The sequence below is a fragment of the Humulus lupulus genome, chromosome 5 (assembly GCF_963169125.1).
Source record: "Humulus lupulus chromosome 5, drHumLupu1.1, whole genome shotgun sequence".
NCBI lineage: Eukaryota > Viridiplantae > Streptophyta > Magnoliopsida > Rosales > Cannabaceae > Humulus > Humulus lupulus.
The window spans coordinates 177824975-177849772 of record NC_084797.1 but is presented as its reverse complement, the minus strand read 5'-3'; the positions used below and the strand labels follow the sequence as shown (position 1 = coordinate 177849772).

The 24798-nt window shown below is 40.5% G+C and overlaps 1 protein-coding gene across 1 annotated transcript; it reads right to left on the bottom strand.

Moving 5' to 3' along the window:
• Window positions 1-1401: 1401 nt before the first annotated feature.
• Window positions 1402-23907, bottom strand: LOC133779735 (uncharacterized). Its single transcript, XM_062219653.1, has 3 exons — window positions 23743-23907; window positions 1670-1899; window positions 1402-1582 (listed from the first exon to the last, which is right to left on the bottom strand). Exons 1-3 carry the CDS (start codon window positions 23905-23907, stop codon window positions 1402-1404), a joined length of 576 nt encoding a protein of 191 aa, XP_062075637.1.
• Between the last annotated feature and the right edge of the window lie 891 nt (window positions 23908-24798).

The window sequence follows — 24798 nt, the reverse complement described above, 5'->3', positions numbered from 1 at the left end:
TGCTTGACTTCATAGTCAAAAACATCATTTGTCGCTATGGATTACCAAGGAAGATAGTCTCGGATAACGACACCCAATTTGACAGTGATCTATTCACAGACTTCTAGAAACGGCATGGTATTATCAAAAGCTTTTCTTCAGTCGCTCATTCCCAAGCGAATAGGCAGGTCGAAGCAGTTAACAAAACACTGAAGGATACCCTGAAGAAAAGAATTGAAGAAGCTAAGGGAGCGTGGCCGGAACAATTTCCTGAATTGCTCTGGTTGTACAAAACTTCCCACCGAATAGCAATAGGTCATACCCCGTTTTCCTTAGCATACGGGTATGAAGCTATGTTTCCTGTCGAGTTGGATCCACCCTCGCACCGCAGATTAACATACGACCAAGACTCTAATAGCCAGCTATTGATGGAACCCCTGGACTCAATCGATGAGAAGCGTGAACAAGCCCAACTCCGAGTAGTTGCGTACCAGCAGAAGGTCTCCCGGTATTTCAACTCTAAAGTGCGAGAAAGAAAATTCAATGTTAGAGATCTTGTACTCTGAAGAGTTTTTCTAAACACCCGCGACCAAGCTACTGGAGTACTCGGGCCTAAATAGGAAGGGCCATACCAGATCGATGAGGTCCTTCACCCAGGCACTTATAAACTTGCACGCTTAAATGGAGATCTCGTTCCTCGCTATTGGAATGGAGAACACCTGCGCAAGTATTACCAATGAACAATTCTTCTTAAAGAATTGGATTGTATTAATTTTACTTTTTACAAGTTTTGAAAAAGGGTTGGTCATTTTATGTGACTGATCGCTTATAAGTGTAAGATCTTATTGATCACTCGTACAGACATGTTTAGTCCATTTATTACGAGAAATAAAAGGGATTATGCACAGCCAGTCATTTCTTGCCATTATTGTATTTATTACAAGTATTTGCTCATTACGTGTGTTGTTTTGCTGTATTATAATGCTAATCATATTGCTACGAGTAGTAATGTTCGAGCAGGTTCTGGTCAAGGCAAGTGACCAAGGACCTAAAGCTCCTCGATCACTTGGGGGGCATATAAGGTACAAGTAAGCAAAGCATATCGTTAAAAGGTATGTAAACACATGAGCAAAATAAGCGAAAGCATGCTAGGGCACTTAGAGTATTTTTCAAAATTTTGTTATTTTGTTAAATCAAACCAAAGTGTTATGCTAAGTTCAGTCATGCGAACAGATGTTATAATAATATGCAAATATATTATAATATCAAAGTGTATCCTTTTATACTGCGAGCAGTCACTGCTCGGATGTAATTGTTCAAATAAAAGTAAAAGTTGCCCATGCAGCAATAAAAAATATATTGTCTTTACATCACGACCCGTAGGTCGTGTAGTTAAAAAGATAAAATATAAACAGAAAAAGCTTAAGGAGTCGGAGGATCTTGAGGAGCAGGAGGATCTTGAGGAGGGCCCTGATCGACGACGTCTTCAGCCTCATTGTCTGCCCCATCCATACCAGTGGCCAGCGAGATCTCAGGGGAAGCAGGAATCCTTGCTCTTTCTTCCTCTGCCATTCGAGCAGCACAGCGAGCGAGCTCGGCATTTCTTGCATTCTCAGGAAGGTAATCGAAGTTGGCACCCTGGTTGTGCTTCCAGAAATTTTGGAAGCATCAGAGAGTGGCATTCTTATACCTTTCTAAGTTATTGGCATTGGCTTTCTCAAGCTCCTCGATCTGGCCCTCCAAGGTAGTATTCTCCTGTCTGCTCGCAACCAAGTCCTCCTCGAGCTGTTTAGCCGCGTGGAAATTGACGCGGTTAGACTCCTTGAACTGGTCCCTCTGATCGATGGCTTTATCCAGAGACTTTTGCTTCTCCTTCAACTCCTCAGCCAGTTTTTTCTTCTCCTCAAGCACCACTGCAAGCTATTCAGCATATTTCGCTTCAGCAGCTTTGAGTTCACCAACGTGCCTTTGCTCCAAAGATTTTGCCTGCTCGGTAACAACACCCGAGCGGAGACGGCCAGTAGTGAGGGTCAGCATTGCCTTTGGTCAGAGCAGAAGTTAGACTAACTGTAAAGCATAGAAGGATTGTCTCCGCATAAAAAGATGACTTACACTGGTAAACTCATTCAAGGTGCAGTTTAAGATCAGGTCGACGTCCATCGCCACAGTCGCGGCCATCACCTCTCGGTAGCGGTCGTGCTTTACAATTTTCGCGACCCTGTCCTTGACCGATTTGAAGGCGCGATTAGTTATGTCACCCTCAGTTGAAGCAGGACCGGCCTGCTGAGTCTGGTCGGTTGGGGCCGCTGGAGGTGGAGTCGATCCGGCTAGAGCAGGGGGAATCTGCTGCTAGTGAGGAGAAGATGGAGTTGCGTTGGCTAAGGGCCCATCCTCTGTGGGGCCTGCATTGCGAGGCTTCTTATCCTGGGGCGCTTTGCTACTTTCCCCAGGATGCTTCTTGCTTGCCTTCTTTTGGCTCAGGGGAGCCGCGGTAGTCTTGGGAGTGCTATAAATGTCGAACACGTTCACGGAGTCCATGACTGGAAAAGAAGCAAAATGTCGAACAGTGAGATAGCATAAATGACTAAGTATATTACGTCAGGAAAAGAAATAAAGAAATATTGCAAAGTAAAATACCCAAGCTATTATTACTGGTCGCTATACTATAGACTCTACTAGTCTTATACTCACTCTCTGACATGAAGAAGTCTGGACCTAAATTTGGGGCATATTTAAAATTGTCGTCCCCGTCGAATAGATGACAGGGAATTGGCAAGCTATCTAAAAGTGAAATAACTATACCATTCTCGTCTGAAGACTCGTCCAAGTGTTCGACAGGCTCGGTGGCCTTCTTTTTCCCCTTCCCCAAGGAGGCAGGGGGCCTCTCTGCTGGAGGTGTGCCAACAGGTTCCCTGATCGTGACCCCGGTTGGTCTCCTTCATGGAGGCGACACTGGTGGTTGCTGCTTGGGTTCCTCCTCTGCTGTGGCACTCCCTGCTGTTGACTCCCTCATGTCCTGATAAGGGGCCAAGAGGCCAACTAGCCTAAGGTTAGCCTCTATAACCAGATGTTTGATGCTTTTTTCTACGTCAGTCATGCTGGCTAAGAGGGCTGATCTCAACTCCATGTCTGGAGTTGGGTCTGGTCGCAGCCATGGGCCTAGAAGGCATTAAAAGTTTAAGAAAAAGTGAAGGGAACACTAAATAAATATCAACAGCCAGTGATACAAAGGTTTAACCTCCTTGAGCAAAGGCCAGATTGTCTGCGATCATGTCGGTCGTGAGGAAGTACTCCTAGTAGTACCTCCCCACATTTGATATATGGGTGGTGTCAGTCAAGAAGGTGCGCCCAGTTTCCTGATGACAGAAATGAAAAAACCTCGTGCCTTTTTGGTTGAGGTTAGACTTGAGGTCAAACAAGTAGTTAACCTCATGAGGAGTTGGCACGGGCCATTTTTTGTGGTTGTACAGGATATAGAGTGTTGCGAGCATTCTATATCCATTTGGAGTTATTTGAAAATGGGAAACTCCGAAATAGTTGGCCACTCCTTGGAAAAATGAATGAAGAGGCAAGGTAGCCCCTGCCTCAATGTGGAACCTCGACCAGGCATTGAAGGTGCCTCCGGGCAGGTTCCCCCGTTGGTCTTGGTTAGGTCGAACTAAGGTCACCCCCGTGAGACCATACTTCCTGATGTAGTTGGCGATCATCCTGATCATCACTCTGCTCTCAGGAACCAAATACCACTCAACATCTGGTTGAATGGCATGTTGAGGTTGAGCGTGTCTTTGGATGTTAGGGTCGGAAATATTTTCTCTTCGACCACTGGTCGAGGGAGTTTTAGCCTGAGGACCAGGCTGATGTGAAGGAGTGGGGGTTTTCTTTTTCTGGGCGTTGGTTTTAGCACGAGCCATATTGTGAGCAAGGACAGGTGAAGTGTTTGAAGTAACACGAGAAAATGGGATGTCAGGTATCAGTGACGATGGTTGCTCCTCGTCCTGGAGTAGTTGAGCCAATAGGTCATTGTCGATAGGTCTTTCTCCCCCCCCCCCCCCACAGATCTTGCATATAAGCTACGAACAGATAAAGGAGGAGATAAGACGCACAGCTTAAGAGCTTATGTTGAAAGTTGGAATAACGTTGCTCACGTCTACGACCAGCAGCATTCTAACAGAAACACTATTCTATGCGAGCAGTTTGAAAAACAGATCGAAAAGTATAAATAAAAAGTTTTTTGGAAAGAAGCTTTTTCGACTCCGAAGGGGCGGGAAAAACCCAGTTTTTCAACTAGCCTAAAAATCGAATTTTTACTTCAATTTTACGCCATAAACTTACGATATTGACTACCAAACTGGCTCCTAAATCCTACAGAGCAAAACTATAATACCCTATCAAGCATCAATCAGTATACACACAATCCTCATGCATTTCTACCCAAGAACACGAAAAATTTCAGAACTCAAAACAGGCGTATAGCAGTATGCATGGCATGTCAAAGACCTTGAAAGTTGAAGAAATTTACCTAGATGAAGATCAGAGGTTCTGAAATGAAACAACTTTGGGCGTGCGAACAACGGATCTTTAGAACCAGGCGATGATGATCTTCGAAGTTTCTGAGCTCTGAGATGAAGTTCTTGAGAGTTCTTAGCAAGAAAATGGCGAGTAAAAAATGAAAAATTAAATTTGGGGATTATTTATAAAGGCTGAGATATGATAAAAAGGGATAGTCATGAGTTACCTTTTTCAAGGCATGGGGGAGTGTAATAGCCGTCAGAAGGATTACATGGAAACCGAAAAGGCATGATTGGACGTGATTAGGTCACCTTTTTTGAGGACGCACGAGTGGCTCTGACAGATTTCGTGGGGTATACGAAAGGTTAGTTTCCTAAGTTTACTTATTGCTGGTCACAATAAATAAACTTGGGGTGCAAATGTTTATCCAAAAAACAGTTGTTGATGACGTGACAAGAATTTTCGACACGTGGCAGAGATGCTGCTCGCCTATCGACCAGCCTGGTCATATACTCTGTTCATTTATGAATAAATTTGTATAGTTGTAATGATATCCGAGAATATCTCTTCATTATAACCTGAATATCTGTTATTTAAGGAAAGATATGATTAATTGACTCATGTAACCCTCCTTGAGCCTATAAATATACAAGAAATTGCTCAAGGGGGGATCTTTTGATCTTTTTCCGAATTGTGTTGCTATTATCCATCGTCTATATTGTTTCTCCTTCTAAGGTCTGTGAAACTCAGGAACCCTAGTTCTTTGATCACACCTTTGAAGCTCAATATTAATAATAGTATCAAGTGGACGTAGGTCATTACCAATCACTGGGGCCGAACCACTATAATTCTTTGTGTTCTTTACTTTCCATTAGATTGTTTTCTCAAGCATCGTACTATTTTCCTATCGTTTATCTGACTCCATGTCGTTGACCAAAACGAGGGTCAACACTCTCAAATTTCGGCTTAGTGGGATCATTTCTGCTTCCCCCTCTTCAGTCGATGATATCCTCTTTTACAAGATCATCTTCTATTTTTTTAGAACATTGTTTAATGCTCTTTACAATTAAGTTGACGAAAAATGGCGTTAATAGTTTGGTGCTTTCAATGAGAGCATTAAACAAATATCCATATTTTTTAATCGGAAACCTCATGCATAGCTTCAATGGCCACCACGAGCAATCCAGGAACTAGTGGACGACCATTGCCATAGATACCTGAGGAACGAACTCCTTAGACTAAAAACTACCCGCGAAGGCCTAGGAAGCAACCTATGGCAGATCAGGGCCCTGATGAAGGAAGCGCATTATCTGACTCCAAGGGGCCACCTGCTCCAACCCCTAGGCCCGACGAGGATCTTTATTATAATCTCGAGAGGTGTGTGCCCATTGTGGAATTGGAAAATCGCCAACTACGCCAACAATTGGTCCAAGCCACACGGCGTAATGAGGATTGGCCAGGCAAGTCACCAATGCATAGGCACCTCCCCAGAGGACCAGAGGGCACCCCCATGGGAGTACGGCCGCCAGCCGAGGCCTAGGGTTAATACCGGAAATGGTCGCCCTGGGAGAAATACTCAAAATGTTGTTGTTGGTAATCCTACGGTGAGTGTAATTGCTGGAACGGGGAATGACCGAGCTCCCTCTATAGCTCGGAACAATAATCACGAGCCTGTCAGGAATAACTCGGAGCCAATGTGGGCCAATTCTGAACCTTCAAGGCCTAACAACGGAAGGCCCCCGCCATCGCCAATAAGGCATCCTTCGTCGCTAATAGGGCACCCATCTCCATTTTAAGAGGCACCATAGCTAGCTCGTAATGGGAACCGGACGTGGGAATGAGTGCCTCAAAGATCGTCTCGGAGTGGTAGCCAACACAGGAACCACAGGGCTCGACCTGGACACGGGGGTGAGCAAGAAGCTCCCCGAGGACATAGGGCATCCCAACTAGCAGGAAGTCACATGTCGAGGTCACAAATGACTAGAGCGGGGGGGCAAGTAGAAGATCCACATCACAACCATCGAGCCACACAATCAATGAGAAATGTTAGTTTCATGAGTGGAAGTTTGGACCTCAGTAGGTCAGTGAGTGTATATAATACCGAGCCCAGGAATAATGGGAATTATGAGAACAACAACCCTAATCATCAAGATCATTTTAATCAAAACCGGGGGCAGGCTAACCCTTCAAACTCGAATTTACAGGCACATTTGAATAGCCGAAAAGAGACCATGCAGCCAATATGCGGGAATCAGTATAACCCTGTAATGGAGCAGGGAGCTGGAGTTTTCACTAACAATGACCAGCTTCCCCAAGTGCAAGCTCACCCTCTGATGGACTTGGTCCAGGAAAGAATTAACCAGCTCGAAAGAGCATTCCGACTCCTTCAAGATGAAAGGAATAAGGACAGGGCAGATGGCTTCGATGAGGCGCTCGAGCCTTTTTCTCTGCACATATCGAATACTCTATTTCCTTACGGATTCATGATACACGTACATCCATCTGAGCACGTTTAACACAATCATGCGCGCTAGAAAATGTTGGTTACGAGCTCAGGTGCATGCTATTTCCAACCACTCTGACAGGACCAAAAAAAACTTGTTCAACAAGTTCCGAAGGCATTCGATCTCATCTTGTGAACAATTAGAAAAAGAGTTCGAGAACCAATTCAAGGCCATGGTAGGCGTCAGACCCAAAGCCTCGGCCTTGACTAATGCTAGACAGCAGCCAGGAGAGTCATTAAAAAGCTACCTGACAAGGTTTTACATTGAGGTGGCAGGAGCCCATAATGTCTATGACAGTGGTCATCTTATGGCAGTACGAGCTGGGATATTGCTAGGAAGTCCCCTTTGGGATGATACGCAAAGGAAACCGATAAGGAAAATAACTGAGTTCAACAAAAGGGCTCAGTGATTCATCAATGTAGATGAGGCAAGGTCAACATTAAAACTTGTTGGGAATTGTGGCCTCAAAGCATATGTAGTAGACATTGTTTTTACAAAATAAATAACTAAATTGAATTTGGTATGCATATATTTTAAGAACTATATTATTCTGTAATAATATTAAGTAAATATCAGAAAAATTCTTAAGTTCATATATGTGATCTCAACCACGTATTTGTACATGAGGATTGTGGTTAAGATAAATGAACTATAATAGTTCGCAGTAAAATAAAGTTATGGAATCTTGAGATTAACTGCAAGCACGGTCCACTAGTATTATGAATACATGTGATCTAGATCCGGATTACTAGTGTAGTATGACACTTTAGTGGAGGTGATTTATATATTAGAGAATATATACAATTGCACCAGATATGTTTATTAATACTTAGTTAAATACTGTTTCAAAGTATTAATTAAATATATCAACTGATGATCATATACAAATAGATCTTAATCCTGAAGTTACTATGAACTCCTGTTTATGTTATATGAGTTCTTTGATTCACTCGTCAGGGTTTGTCAGAATGATCAGGCTGGAAACTTTTGTTTTGGGAACTCATTAATATAAATGGCTGGGAACATAGTATACATATAAGGAATCTATACCTTCTCGTAAGAGATTGAATAATGGTTCTCTTAAGGGTTGACTTTTGGGACAGAAAGGTTATTGAGCTCAAATTAATAATTTGGTTATGAATTAACCTTCACTAGTAATGTCGATGGTACTTAAGGAAACAAGATATAATTAAAAGGGTAAAATGGTAATTTTATTCCCGGTTAATTATGAACCATTATTAGAGGGTTAATTTGTATGAAATGATTATACCAATGGACCCTTTATTGTTATAAAGTACTCAGTAAATGAAATGTCTATAATTACAAGAGTGCGGTCTGATATTTATAGTGGAGTAATCATGAGATTAATAAATTAAGATTATTTAATTAAAGAGTTTAATTAATAATCACAAATTTATTGGAGCTTGGAATTATAGGTCCATAGGTCCCCACAACGGCTCTATCAGCACTATTCATGGCAAGAGTTGATATAAAGGGTAAAATGGTACAAAGACATATTTAAGAAGAATTTTGTTCTTCGAGCCAAATATGCAGTTATGTGATAATAGTGATTAATTAATTAATTAATTACAAATTATTTGTAATTATCAAAATTAATTAATAATTAATTATTGTATAATTTTTGAAATTATATAAATAATTAATTTATTATAATTTTTGAAATTATAATAAAATGAATATTAAATTTTTGAAATTAATATTTAATTAAAATTGGTTTTAATTAGTTAGCAGAATTAATTAAATATATTTATTTGAGTGGGAGATAATAATGTGACAAGTTCAAATTGGATTTGAATTTAAAAAGATTAATATTTATTCAAATAATTAATTATATGTGATAATTAGTTAAAAATATAATGGATTCAAATTTGAATTAATTATCAAGTTGTTGGATTTTATCTGACAAGGTAGTTTGAATAAATAATTAAATAATTGTGGAAAAATCACATTCCCCTATTTTATAGGGTGCTGCACAACACACACAGTCCCTGGAATGTGTGCAGCGTGCAGCTATAGAAATCAGGTAATGGATTTTTCACTTTTATTTATTTAATTAATTAATTAATGAAAAAGTTAATAAGATAGTTTTGATATTATCATTAATAAGATAATTAATTAATTAAAAGATAAATTGTAATTGGTTACATATTTATTTTTTAAATTTAAATATTTTCTATATAAGTTATACTTATAAGAAAATAACAAATATATTCAATACTCAATTATTCGCTCTAAGAAAAGAACGATACTTTCCATCTCTCCCTGAAAAGATACAGAACAATCTCAGGCCTATTCTTTTGATCTCATGTGCTGAGTACATCAAGTTGAATCGGAAATATACCATCCTTTATTCTCTAAGTGCCCACACACTTCTTGAGGTGTAGAGAAAGTTGTGGAAGATCTTGGTGAGAGTACCTGGGAGCAACTTTGATAGGAAGGTCGTTTATTTTACGAAAAGATAGCAAGGACACTTTATAGGCATCAAGAGGTATGTTCTTTATTCTTTTCTTGTTTATGATTAATGTATGAATATTAATGGATCTGCATATTTAAAAGTACTTTAAATATGTTACAAAAAATTTGTTGTGCACTGGGCCAACCCATCACACAATTTCGTTGCGTATTAGGAAACTTGTTCCTAACAATTGGTATTAGAGGGGTCATTAATCTCTGCATACATTAATTACTGTGTGGGCATAATATGCATTCTTATGTTATCATAATATGTGTGAATGGATGGATGTATATATGTTTAAAGTTTATTCTTAAGGGTCGCTAATTATATGGTGTTTTGGGTTTAAGAATTGTTCTTAAATTTCTAGATGAAAAATGTAAGCCATTTTGGGGCATAGGAATTTTTGTAATTTAATTTTCTACATTAAATTATTGGAAAAAAAATTTGTAAGGCCTGCACCTCGAGTTCCGTGCCCTGAAGCCCGAGCCAAAGGCTTTCGCACGCTATCATACGGTCCCGTGGCCTATGGCTCCCCAGTCGTGCGCTCTTACACTTGCATCCACGCGCGCCCCTGCACCTTCATCCGTGCACCCTGCTGGCTCCCTGACGCAGCCTGCGCCACTTCCATCCACGGCCCCAGCTGCTGGCCCGTGCCCCCTGCGCACCCCGTCGAGCTGTTGCCAGTCACTGTAGTGGCCTCCCGCCATCCCTTCATCCCTCATGCCCCATGCCGAGCCACCTTGTGTCGTCGGCCCTAGGGTTTTTTACCCTAAGGTTTGCACAATATTATCTATTTAAATTATGGGCCTAATTAATTTGAGCTCATAATTAAAATTATTTTGTTTTGAATTAATTGTTTGAGCCCAAATTCAAAAGTGGACCTAATAACTTGTTGGGAATTAAAGCCCAAGTTAGTTATTCTTAAAATTTGTTTAAGATAATTAAAAGTTATTTTAATTCAGAATTAACTGGATTAAGACTACTTGTGAAGGACCAAAGCTAAAGATAGAGATCTCTTTAGGTTTTATTTAGTTTCTTACATTTTTGTGTATAATTTTGCAAGTGTTGTAATTTTTCTAGAAATACCCAAGACGCTCGGCCCGCATTTATTTATTTATTTAATTAGTATTGTTGACGCGGTTTTTCGCCAACAGTGTATTAACAAATAATAAGATTGATTAGTGCTTAATAATAAACCGTAACGAAAGATGAAAAGAATTCACAAGAACACAAATATTTAACATAGTTCAGTGGTTAAAATCCACCTAGTCCATGAGTCTATATTATTGTTGTTTCTCCCTATTTTGGCAGAGTTTCAGTATTACAAAATAATCGGTCCCTCTTCCTGTCCATTATTCTCATTATTTATAGAGAAATTCCATGGACAGGTTTGGGCAACCGCGTGAGTCAATCACAGATTTACATATTTATTACATTTAATACAAACAATTCCCATTTATACTGGGATATGATTTGATCATAAACTAAATGTTCTCCTAATATCTGGGACATTAAATATGACAGGCTGGTCATAATCGTATAAAAATACCCCAAGTCTTTGGGGATTTATGGGTACGCAATATATCAAAGATACCATGAGCTAAGTATCTCCTCTAGTTCGTACTTCGACAACTGTTTGAATATTACGAGCTCATGCTTCACAACCTTCATGTCTATAGCTCGGGTTAAACCCAGGACGCCTAACACCACACGTACCCATGTGAAACTGGAGTTGTTTATGTGGATAATAAGCAGATATCATTCCCTTGGTTATTTCTCCGTATATTTATTTGCCAGCTGTACCCGAACTAAGTGGATGACTCGAGCTAAAATTAGGGTACAACATTTGCCCCCCAAGCTCCTGCTCATGTATGACATCATCTTTTCTGACCTACACAGTAGGGGCTTTTAGTCTTCTGTTACACAAAACCATGCTTGCCCACTACTCGAGTACTGGACACGTGGTGTACTGCAATTAGCGTCTATTCGGGTTTCGTGGACTGGAATAATTGTCCTGTCACCTTTTTACTGCCATTTTGTCTATTTAACCATGGCCTTTGGATCTTGTACTAACCAAATTGGATGGCCCAAATTAATTTACGCAGTTTACGTATAAATAGGATAGGCAGTTTTCAGATTTAACCACCTTTCATTTGAAATTTTTCCTCTTCTGCATTTCCGAATCCCTCTTCTTTCTCAGAAATCTCCAAAAATCATTCACTATATCCCATTACTCAGGAGTTTCCAAGAAATTTCCTCTGCAAAATCTTACGTCTTACCATCGAAGAACATATTGTAAGTACCTCTGATATCTTGGTTTGAATTTTTTTTTATTGGTCTTTTTTGTTCTTCACCATGCTCATCCGCACTATTCACTGTAATCAATATTAGGCTATTTCCCAAATGCTTTTAGCGAATAGGCCTCGACTTAGGTTCAATGGGTAGGTCCTAAAAAATCTTTAGAACTACGACATTCATAGAACTGGGTAATTTCTGGGTAAACTTGGGTAATCTCCATGGTGAATTTAGAAAATACCCATTCGGGATATAGGAGATGAAAAGTTTTTAGGGTTCAAACCAGGTTGCTTAGGGGTCATGCTTCTTGGGTGGTTTTGCACTAAACCGCCTCCCAAGGAAAGTAGTGGTCTTATTTTCTAACACACGGATCCCTAAATATCAGGGGTCTGTTAGAAAACTGAGGCACGTGACTTAGGGTAGTGTGTGGCATCATGCGATGGGGCTGAGGCTAACTCAACTCGTATATCAAAAGTAAACCATTCCCCCTTCGTACTTCCACGTCGTAACCTTTAAATCCTCTTAGGTCACCTACTAATTGGGTTGTTCTATTCGTTAGGCGATCTGATGGCTCCCAAGAAGAACGCACCCAAGAAGAACGCAACCAGCTCATCCGCTCAGCAAAAGAAAACGGGGAAGGTGGTCGCCCCTGAGTCTCCCATTCCCCACTTCGGTCTAGTGGTGGAAAAGGAGGTGGTGGTTGACCCCAATGCCTTCTTCGAGGCTGAACACATTGTATCCAAGATCATGACCCAGGGGAGGGTGAACAAGATCATGTTGAACCACAATATTGAGGTCGGGACCGAAGTTCTCATTGCCCGACCTGCTTTTGAAGGGGAACAAAGCTGGTCCCCTCTCCAGGATGACTTCGCGGCTTGGAGTGACAAACATCTGAAGGCAGGAGCCTTTCTCCCCTTGGACCAATACTTCACGAACTTTTTGACTTCGTGAAGTTGGCTCCATTTCAGCTCCCCCCAAATTCTTATAGGCTTTTGGCGGGGCTGAAATATTTATTTTTGAAGCATGAGTGGGAAGTCCCCACTCCTCTATTTTTTCTACCTCAAGGCTAGCCCGGAGTAGAGAGGTCGAGGTGACGGTAACTACTATCTAACCAGATTTCCCAACTCTGCTCCCGTCATCGAGCTTCCCAGCCACTCGAACGACTATAAAGACTTGTTCTTTATGTCGAATGGGTTCCTAAATTGTGAACACAGATACTTCAACCGTCCTTGTAAGTTCTTTATTCTCTAACCTCAGCTCATGAAATTTTATTCTATCTAAGATATTTCCCTTGTACATGTATTAACTGAGTTTATTTCTCGTGCAACCATATTTGCGAGGACGGCGAAGTCCTCGACACTTAGGGGTCAGTACGAGAAATTGTCTGGACTGCCCCCTGTGAGAAGGACTACCATCAGATTCTGAATGGCGTGACGATACTGGCGTGCCAGTTGAATGTCAAAGGCCAGACATTGGCCTTAAGGACCCGGGCTACCCTCCTAGTAATCCATGAGCTCCCATCCTCTCAAGAGGAGGCTTTGCCAGCCACCGAATGCGAGGATGATGAAGAGGACGAGGTGCCTCTAGTGCAAAAAAGGAAGGTTCCTAAGGCTGTTTGGGAACCTAATTTAGATCGTGTTGCGTCAGGGGCAGCAGCTGCTCCCTCCACCCAAGGTAACCAATACCCCTATAGGGAACTAGATAGGGTCGTTGCCGATTTTAGGTTAGTTAGGTTTAATCCAAATAAGCTCGTCCATCGTCATCCTCATAACCCAGATCTTAACATAACCCTGCTTCAATGTGTAGACCACCTAATGGTGCGTCATGACAATAGTTACCCAAGGGGGACAGTTGTTGTCGACGATACCTTAAATTTTAGGTCTGCCATCTTTGAGAAGTATGGGACCAACTGTAGGTCCTAATCTTCTTTGGTCCAGGGTGTATTTTCCCTAGATTTAGACAATATGTAGAGGAATCTAGTCCTAGGGAGGAACCTAAGCCTGAACATCCTAGGATCCCAGAAACACTAGTCGTAGACTCTCCGTCTCAGCCAGTAGTTCCAAGGCCAGAGGTCGTGATTATAGACTCGTCCCCCAGCCCAGAGGGTAGGATATTCATTTACTTTCTTTCCTTGTATATGTTTTTTACTTTATTTGTGAACTAATCCCCTTTTTGCTCTTTTCAGGCGAAGAGATGGAACAAACTGGAGCTCCTGATCTCCATACTACCTTCAAGGCCGGGAAAACCGGCTCGGGCCCCGTTGTCAAGAGGCCCAGATTTACGAAGAAGGCCCTTCCAGCAGCAGGAAATGCCTCAAAATCCCCTACTAAGGGGAAAGTCACGAGCTCGATAGCTCTGATGTCTACTGTTACCGCTAGGGTTCCTCCTCCTCCTCCTCCTCCACCTCAATTCGCGCCTCCTTGGGACCAAGTAATATAAGTTGATCCTCCAGCTCCCCTTATCCTAGCTGCGACCGTCCGGATACCAGTAGATCCTCGGGATCTAGAGAAAATCTGTGAAGCCTTTCGGGGGATCATTTACGAGACAGCGAGCCATATGGTGGAGCATGCCTATAAGGCCAGCTCGAGGGACTTGAGGACTATTGAGGAGCAGAGCCCGGAGAATGTCCTAGAGTCAGCCATGGGGATGAACCTTACTGTAAGTTTTCCTTACTCGGTGACATCTTTCTTTTTATTGCGTCTAGGGATATATCTTATTTTCCTTGTTATTTTTTCAGTCTATCTTGGCTCAATATCGTAGTATAGCTCACGCTAGGGCTAGAAATGATGAGCTCTGGGCCAAAGTAAACGCCGCCAATACTGCCTTGACGGGGCACTTAAGAAGCCGAGCAGGTCGCCAAAACTGCCTTGGCGGCTGCCAATAAAAACGAACACAAGGCCAAGGCTATTCTTGCCTCGTCCCAAGAAAGCAAGTTGGCTATGAAGACCGCCTTGACTGCCCTCTAGGCTCAAAATGCACAACTTCAGGCCAAGGTTGATGGAGCCAAGCCTAAAATGCTCGAGGCCAAGGCCGTAGTCAAAGAAGAGAAGGCGGCCTCATTATCATCCATGGAGGATATGCTGCACCACTGCTGGGCCTTTGACCATGGTGGAAAATTTTCTTTCATGGCTCTCGAGCTGTGGGATCCGTACCTTGAAAAATTCAAGGCTCAGATTTTGCAAGAACCGTCAGAAACAGGGGATGCTTATGCGGCAGGCGAGCAGGATGGCGAGGAGGTTACATCCTCAGAGCAACCTGGAGGAGCTTAGTGACACCCTTTTTCCTTTTGTTTTTTTTTATATTTTTTTGTAAATTATTGCCTTTGGGCTCAGTTCGAGGTTTTTCTCCTTAGGATAATTTTATTTTCAATTTATAAATCTAAATTTTTATCTATTTATCTTTCCTTTATTATCTCTCATGTTTATGACTCCTTAGACTTGTACATTCGAGATTTTAGGAATCAATTTTTAGATTGGGATAGATATTTTAAGCTCGGTTATATCCAAATTTTATGTATTGATTTATATCATACCGGTTAAGAATCGGGCCTTGAACCCTGTTATATCCAAGATTTTAAATCATTTAAACTTAGTTCGTGTTAGGTTAATTGATAATTCGAGCTTTAAAAAGCCCTTGATTTTAAACAATTTTCCCAACTTTCCATGTTTTTGACCTGGTTGTATCCAGAGTTTTAAATGATTAAAACTGAGTTCAAGCTAGGTTTATTGACATCTCGAGTTCTTAAAAAGCCATTGAATACTCAATTTTCCAAGCTTTTAAGTTTCGGACCTGGTTGTATCCAGGGTTTTAAGTAATTTAAACTTAGTTCGTGCTAGGTTTATTGACATCTCGAGCTCTTAAAAAGCTATCGAATAATCAATTTTCTAAGCTTCTAAGTTTCAGACCTTGTTGTATCCAGGGTTTTAAGTAATTTCAACTTATCCAGCGATCTTACTCTGACCCATCTTGGGTTATATGCCCCCAAGTAACCAGAATGTAGAAAATTTCTCGGTTGCTTTTACAAACATTAAATACACGAGCTGATACAACCTTAACAAGAAAAATTATTTAAAAATCCATCTATTATTTAATCAAATGGCTTTTATACTTAAGCCTTACATGGATGATGGTACTACTGATAATAATTTTTTAAATGCATGGCATTCCAGGTCCGTGGGACTATCTCTCCATTCAGCCGAGCTATCTTGAAGGTTCCTTCACGCAGAATCTCCACGATCAGATACGGTCTTTCCCAGTTCGGGCCCAAGACACCGTCCTTGGGATCCTTATTCGCTAGAAAGACCCTTCAGAGAACCAGGTCGCCCAATCCGAACCTACGCCTCTTGACTTTAGAATTAAAGTAACGAGTGATTTTTTGTTGATAATGGGCGAGCTGTAACTGTGAATCCTCTCGTTTCTCATCAATCAGGTCAAGAGATGCATTAAGTAATTCATCATTTCATTCCTGGCTAAATGTCCTTTGCCTGTGAGTGGTTACCATGGCTTCGACTGGAAGGACGGCCTCGCTTCCAAAAGTTAAGGAGAAAGAAGTGTCTCCCATGGAGGTTCTGTGAGAAGTTTGGTATGCCCAAAGTACTTGCGGGAGATATTCGGGCCATACTCCTTTGGCCTCATCTAACCTCTTCTTAAGGCTCACCTTTAGGGTTTTGTTCACATCCTCAACCTATCCATTGGCCTGTGGATACGCTACTAAGGAAAAGCTCTTAATAACGCCATATTTTTCACAGAAGTTAGTGAAGAGATCACTGTCGAACTGTGTCCCATTGTCTGACACGATCTTTTTAGGAAGCCCAAACCGACATACAATATTCTTCACCACAAAGTCCAGAACTTTCTTTGAAGTGATGGTTGCCAAAGGCTCGACTTCTACCCACTTCATGAAATAGTCGATTGCCACCACCGCGTAACGAACTCCTCCCTTGCCCATAGGTAGGGACCCTATTAGGTCGATTCCCCACACCGCAAATGGCCACGGGGATGAGATCATCGTTAGCTCGACTGGAGCAGCCCGAGCAACTACGGTGAAGCGCTGGCATTTGTCGCAATTCTGAACATACGAGATGGAATCTTTTGTTAAAGTGGGCCAAAAATAGCCCTGCCTCAATATTTTCAGTGCTAGGTTTTGCCCCCCAGCATGATCTCCACAAAAGCCTTCATGCACTTCCTCAAAAATGGTTTTAGCCTCCTTGGGCAGAACACATCGTAGGAGAGGCAATGAATGACCACGTCAGTACAATGTCCCATCTACTATCACATACCTTGGAGCTTGATATAGTATTTTTCTTGCATCTCTTCTATCCTCAGGTAACCTTCCCGTTGTGAGGTATTCCATTATGGGAGTCATCCAGGTCGGTCTTGTGTCGATCATCTCGACCTCTACCATTTTTTCTGAAATGCTCGAACTCTCCAAAAACTCTACTGGCACTACATCAAAGGTCTCAGCTTCTTTGGTGGTGACAAGCCTTGCCAAAGCGCTAGCATTAGAATTCTGCTCATGAGGTATCTGTTCAACACTACTGTACTCAAATTCGGATAGCACCCCCTTCTCCTTAGCTAGGTAAGCCGCCATCTTGGTGCCTCAAGCTTGATACTCTCCCAACACCTGATTAACCACGAGTTGAGAATCACTATATATTATATTTCAAAATAATGTTTGATTGATTAAATAAGTGTTACAAAAAGTGATTATTTAATCTAATGGGGGAATGTTATATTATTTCATATAATATAATATTAGATTAAATAATGTGACAAAATGTGATTTGTCACACAAATGTGATTTGTCACATCTTGTAACATATTATTGAGAGTCACAAAATTGGACACATGTGTGCGCCCAAATGTGACATATTTTGGAGTTACAAATTTGTAACTCCCAAATATTACCCAATAATGTGTATATTATATGTTACACATTTGAGATTGGATTTCATAAAGCCATTATAAAATATGGCTGTTGGAGATATGATACTAACCCCAATAATGTGTTTTGGGAGTTACAAAATCATTTGGGAGGGTTTGGAACCTTTTGGAAAAACAACACATTTTCAAGTGCTGAAAATGGGCTGTGGCCGCGGCCTGGGGGACAGAGAGCAGTGGCTGCGGCCACTGATGTCTCTAGCCGCGGCCACATGTGCATTTCAGGCCAAATTTTCAGTTTTTTCCAAATGTGTTGAACGATTCTAAAAACTCAAATAACTCCCAAATCTCAATTTTAATTCCATATTAATCCAATTAAATATTTGTAACAGCCATGGGGGTTGGTTGAATTTGAAATCCAAAGGGTATCCCAAACTCTATAAATAGGAGCCTAATGATCACTTGTATGACATACCTTTTTTCCATCCACAAAGCACTTGGCTGGAAAATACACCAAAAGTCTTGATAATTCCAGAGAGTTATTTCCTAGAGAGATCCCTTAGTGCTTAGAGAATAGGGGGAAATAAGCTTTTGGACAAAGGTCTTGAACCTTGTTCAAGTTGTTGATCCCCACTACTATACACTTTGATTGTGAGAGAGTTTGTTTGTGTTTTCATTCTTTTGTTCTTCTTGTTCTTCTTATTTACTTGTATTATTATAGTATTGAGTTTGTAATCTTCTTCTTTTACATATTTCTATTTACTTGTATTTTGAGCAATTGAGTTGTAATATTTATTTAATCAATTACCTTATCTATTGTATTTTTTGCATAGAGTTGTAATTTGGTTTTTCTACATTTCCATTGAATATAAAATATATTCTCTAACAATCAAAAGCTTATTCCTTTTTGTTTCAATGGAAGGAGAGACCATAAAGATCATGAACCAAGACTTAGTAAGGTTGGATAGGTTTGATGGATCCAATTTCACTAGGTGGCAAGACAAGGTGAAATTCCTTTTGACAACACTCAAGATAGCCTACATCCTTGAGTCATCCTTGGCACCTCTAGCCGAGCCACCGGACAAAGACACTCCCGAAGAGGTGGAGAAAAGAAGAAAGAGAGAAGAGGACAACCTTCTTTATAGGGGTCATATCCTTAATGCCCTATCTGATAGGCTATATGATCTCTATACCAATACCAAATCCGCGAAGGAGATTTGGGATGCCTTGGAGAGTAAGTACAAGGCTAAGGAACAAGGTACAAGAAAATTCTTAATTTCTCAATATTTTGAATTTTCTTTCATTGATGGGAAAACTCTTTTACCTCAAATTCATGAGTTACAAGTGATTGTGAACAAGTTGAAAGTTCTTAAGATTGAGCTTCCCGAGGCCTTCCAAGTTGGTGCAATAGTAAATTACCACCAACTTGGAGGAGCTATAGGAAAAGAATCCTCCATAAGAATGAAGATTACACTTTGGAAGAGATCCAAAAACACATTACAATTGAAGAGGAATCGAGAATAAGAGACAAGGGTGTGAATGAGTCTAAAGATGAGACTTCCAAGGCCAATGCGGTTTCACACAAGCATCCAAAGGGCAACAACAACAAAAAAAGTGGTAGTGGGAACCCTTTAGGTCCAAAGAAAGATCATGGACAATTCAAAGACGTGAGAGGTCATTGTTTTGTTTGTGGAAAACCCGGGCACTATGCTAGAGTGTGTAGGTACCGAAAGGACCCATATGAGAATGAGGTAAATGCTATAAAGGAAGAAGAGATCCTAGCATGATTACCATGTTTATGTGCCTTATTGGGAAAATTGTTATTTTGTAATAAAGCTTGTACTCTTGAAAGCTATCAATAAAATTAAAGTATTATTCTATGATGATTCTTTATTTTTCTATGAGACATTTGTGTGAGACATTAACAAAGTTTCAAAATGAACTTGTTAAAATAATAGGTAAGTGTGTAGACCTATTATTTCATAATGTGATTATTTGTTTGAGAAATTCTCACATTACACTTGTGTTCACATTTTATTTTGTGAAATATATAAGGGAAAGCAACCAAGTGAAAGTTACTTTCAAATAAGTGTGCCTTGCTTTAGCAAGTAAATGAATCAAGATAAACATTGAGGTTTTTTATCTTGATCTATTGAGTGTTTATCATGATGCTTAAGGACTCATGATGAACTTTGAGAATCATAGGTCTAGATTTATCTTGGAGGATAAATGACTTATTAGAAATAAAGAGATTTTCTATTTTAAAATGGTATTTTATTATCACTATGTGAGAAATATGGGGGTGAAGCTCCAAAGTTAACCAATTTATTTTGTTGTTAATCAATTGATTAATTTGGTCATCCTATCAAATAGGTGATTTGGAATTCCACATTCTAAATCACATTCGCTATATATAGAATGGATAAATCTAGACATGCTTGGTGTCGAAAGTTACTGTTTGTAATATTTTGATTCAAGAAGGAATCAATTTAAAACATAAAGGATAATTTTAGAACAAAGAGGTTTCTAGAATTAATATTCAAATGTTTATCTTGGATATTAAACTATAAAATAGTGGGGGTGTTGACTATGGTCAAAATCACTATTTTAAAGGGGTAACTATTTTAATCAAACTATGGCTAGCATCAAAGTTTGAATAAAATAATGCGAGTGTCTAAGTATACATACATGAGAAAAGAAATGATTCAAATGGAATCATTTCTACATTTCTAGGGGTAGGACTTAGACTCCCTAAAGAGATTCACGGTTGATGGTAACCTATCTTAATACTAGTAACCAAACTAGTGTTAGGTTCAATAGGTAATAACAAGTCAATCAAGTGAATAGATAGTAGTACTCAAATTTTGTCCCATCTGAGATATGAGTACTAGTGTGTTACCAAATTGAGGGTTAAAACCGAAAGGATTTTAATAGAACTCAGTCTTGAAAAGACAAGTATTTTAGGGTAACAAAATACTCTAAGAGTTCTACCTATATAGACCTAGGGGTGGTGCCGCCCCTCATGAGAATTGGGAGTCATTCTCAAGAAAAGTCTATGAATGGAATGTGCACATGGCCATTAACGGTGCAAAAGCGAGACATTGAGGTCTCAAGTGAACATAGCAAAGGTGTGTGTGTTATCACCGGTTTGTTATCAAGGGATAGTGGTTCAATGCTTCGACAACCAAAATTTCAACAAACTTTGTGATAATTACACTAAGGTAAAATTCAAGTCGAAAGACATTTTACTTTATGCACCAATGCAAAGGTTTCTATAGAGAGTGAGTATTTAATCAAGTGGGGGAATATTATATTTCAATATAATGTTTGATTGATTAAATAAGTGTTACAAAAAGTGATTATTTAATCAAGTGGGGAAATGTTATATTATTTCATATAATATAATATTAGATTAAATAATGTGACAAAATGTGATTTGTCACATCTTGTAGCATATTATTGAGAGTCACAAAATTGGACACATGTGTGCGCCCAAATGTGACATATTTTGGAGTTACAAAATCAGTTACAAATTTGTAACTCCCAAATATTACCCAATAATGTGTATATTATATGTTACACATTTGAGATTGGATTTCATAAAGCCATTATGAAATATGGTTGTTGGAGATATGATATTAACCTCAATAATGTGTTTTGGGAGTTACAAAATCATTTGGGAGGGTTTGGAACCGTTTGGAAAAACAGCACATTTTCAAGTGCTGAAAATGGGCTGTGGCCGCGGCCTGGGGGACAGAGAGCAGTGGCCGCGGCCACTGATGTCCCTGGCCGCCGCCACAGGTGCATTTCAGGCCAAATTTTTAGTTTTTTCCAAATGTGTTGAACGGTTCTAAAAACCCAAATAACTCCCAAATCTCAATTTTATTTCCATATTATTCCAATTAAACATTGGTAACAGCCATGGGGGTTGGTGGAATTTGAAATCCAAAGGGTATCTCAAACTCTATAAATAGGAGCCTAATGCTCACTTGTATGACATACATTTTTTCCATCCACAAAGCACTTGGCCAGAAAATACACCAAAAGGCTTGATAATTCCAGAGAGCTATTTCCTAGAGAGATCCCTTAGTGCTTAGAGAATAGGGGGAAATAAGCTTTTGGACAAAGGTCTTGAACCTTGTTCAAGTTGGTGATCCCCACTACTCTACACTTTGGTTGTGTGAGAGTTTGTTTGTGTTTTCATTCTTTTGTTCTTCTTGTTCTTTTTATTTACTTGTATTATTATTGTATTGAGTTTGTAATCTTCTTCTTTTACATATTTCTATTTACTTGTATTTTGAGCAATTGAGTTGTAATATTTATTTAATCAATTACTTTGTCTATTGTATTTTTTGCATAGAGTTGTAATTTGGTTTTCCTACATTTCCATTGAATATAAAATATATTCTCTAACACTGTAGCACCAGACGACCTTCGCTTTGAACTCTTTCGCCACTCTCAGTCCGACTAGTAAGGCTTCAGTTTCGGCTTCATTGTTAGATGCCTCGAATCCGAATCTCAGAGCTGTATGGAATTGATGCCTTTCTAGGGAGATTAGTATGATCCCAACTCCCGATCTGTTCTTGTTTGATGATCCATCTACGAATATCTTCCACAACTTCTGCACCAGTTCCATCAAAAGCTCCTCTTGAAATCCAGTTCATTCAACCACAAAATCAGCAAGGGTCTGACTTTTGATTGAGGTCCGTGGCACATACAATATCTCGAACTGGCTGAGTTCAATTGCCCATTTTAAAAGACGTCCCGACGTTTCAGGTTTTTGCAACACCTGCCTTAAAGGTTGGTCGATCATGACGTTGATTGAATGGGACTAGAAATATGGACGGAGCTTCCTGGAAGCCAATATCAGACATAATGCCAATTTTTTTATCAATGGATACTGTGATTTAGCTCCGAGAAGTCTCTTGCTTATATAATATACCGGTTTTTTAGCACGGTCTTCTTCTCGAACTAACACGGCACTGACTGCATTTTTTGTCACTGCTAGATAAAGGAATAGAGGTTCTCTAGACATAAACTTAGACAATATTGGGGGCTTAGCCAAGTGCGTTTTTAGGTCGAGGAATGCCTGCTCGCACTCCTCACTCCATTCAAATTTCTTGTTTCCTCTTAGCAAGTTGTAAAATGGCAAGCACTTGTCAGTGGATTTTGAAATGAAACGATTCAAAGATGCCACATTTCCAGTCAGGCTTTAAACTTCTTTGCGCGACCTGGGCGAGGGTATTTCTAACAATGATCTGATTTTATCATGATTCGCCTATATCCCCCTCGTATTGACTATGAATCCCAGAAATTTTCCCAATGCCACTCCGAAAGTACACTTCTGGGGATTCAGCCTCATATCATACCTCCTTAAGATCTCAAAACATTCTTTCAAGTCAGATACATGGTTATCGGCAGTCTTGGATTTGACAAGCATATCATCGACATACACTTCCATATTTCTCCCAATCTAATCGGCAAACATTTTGTTGGCTAATCACTGATATGTGACTCCATAATTTTTCAGCCCAAAGGGCATGACTTTATAATAGTATATGTTAGTTGGGGTCATGAAGCTAGTACGCTCTTGGTCCGCAAGATTCATTGCGATCTGGTATATCTAGAATACGTATCCATGAAGGACATGAGCTCGTCACCTATCGTTGCATCTACCAACTGATCAATCCTTGGTAGTGGAAAGCAATCCATGGGGCAAGCATTGTTCAGGTCGGAGAAATTGATGCAGGTCCTCCATTTCCCATTTGGCTTTGGGACCAGCACGGGATTGGCAACCCAGATCAGGTATTTTTCTTCACGAATAAACCCGCACTTTAACAGTTGAGCTACTTCTTCCTCCAGTGTTTTAGCTCAGACTGTTCCCAAACACCTCTGTTTTTGGGATTTTCCAGGCACTTTCTTGTCCAAGTTTAGAGTGTGCATGATTACACTCGGGTTTATTCCCACCATGTCTTCATGTGACCAGGCGAAGATGTCCAGATTCTTTTGTAAGAAATTGATCAGCTCCCTCTTCCTTTTATCATCAAGATTTTTCCCAATCTTAACAACTCTTGAAGCTTCTTTGGGGTCTATACTTACTTCCTTGAGCTCCTCAATGGCTTGCAGCTCTGACCTGTCCTTGCCCATTCGTGGGTCAATGTCATCACGTGGGACGACGTCTCTATCCTTCACTTCTTGAGGTTCTTTCATCCCATGAGTATCTTCCACTTCCTGGGACTCCTTACCTCCGTCATTTATGGCCATAACTTGCTGCCGGGGTTATGATTTTCCCTTTCATAGAAATGCTATTGCATTCCCTGGCAGTGAGCTGATCGCCTCTGACAGTGCATATCCTTGTAGCTGAGGGGAACTTGATTGCTAGGTGGAAAATAGAGGTTATGGCTTCAAATACCATCAATGCGGGTCGACCCAAAATTGCATTGTATGCAGCCGGACAGTCAATCACAACAAACTCGAGTACCTTGGAGACAGTTCGTGAGCCTTCTCCCAAAGTTACCACTAACTCGATCTTCCCGTTGGCTACTGATCCTTCACCAGAAAATCCGTATAGACAACCCCATTTTTTCCAAGGTTGACCTAAAAAGTAGATTCACAGAACTCCCGTTATCTACTAGTGTCCTCCGTACTCTCCGCTTGGCGAGCTGAACGGTTATGACCAAAGGATCGTTATGTGGGAACTGGACATGGCTAGCATCTTCTTCTATAAAAATGATTGGTTGTTTTTCCAATCGTTGTTGTTTTGATAACCCATGTTCCGGGACGAACTCCACTCCGTTATGGGATTTCAATTCGTTAATGTACCTCTTCTGGGCACCTTTGCTCGTGCCTGCCAGATGGGGTCCTCCCGAAATGGTGGCTATATCTCCCCCTAATATCGGAGGAGGGTCATCCTGATTCGCTTGAGCTCCAGCTTGATTCATTGGAGCTTCAGAAGCTGACGGAGGATTTTGTCCGGCGGGCTGACTAGGGACCACTCGATTTCGGGCGTACTGGGCCAAAGGTCCTGCCCTGATAAGGATCTCAATCTCATCCTTCAGCTGTCTACAGTCATCAATGTTATGACCGATATCATTGTGAAATCGGCAGAACTTTGAAAGATCTCCCTTTGCTATTTAGTTTCTCAGTGGTTCTGGC

Bases quoted from the DNA above. Each gene is read 5' to 3' on its own strand.
- LOC133779735 (XM_062219653.1), bottom strand. From the start codon at position 23,907: ATGGCCATAAATGACGGAGGTAAGGAGTCCCAGGAAGTGGAAGATACT. The intron at 1,900-23,742 runs GTAAGTATAGAC...TATGCTGAATAG, and splicing joins CCATTGAGGAGCTCAAGGAA to CTTGCAGTGGTGCTTGAGGA. The intron at 1,583-1,669 runs GTATAAGAATGC...TGAGAATGCAAG, and splicing joins AATGCCAATAACTTAGAAAG to AAATGCCGAGCTCGCTCGCT.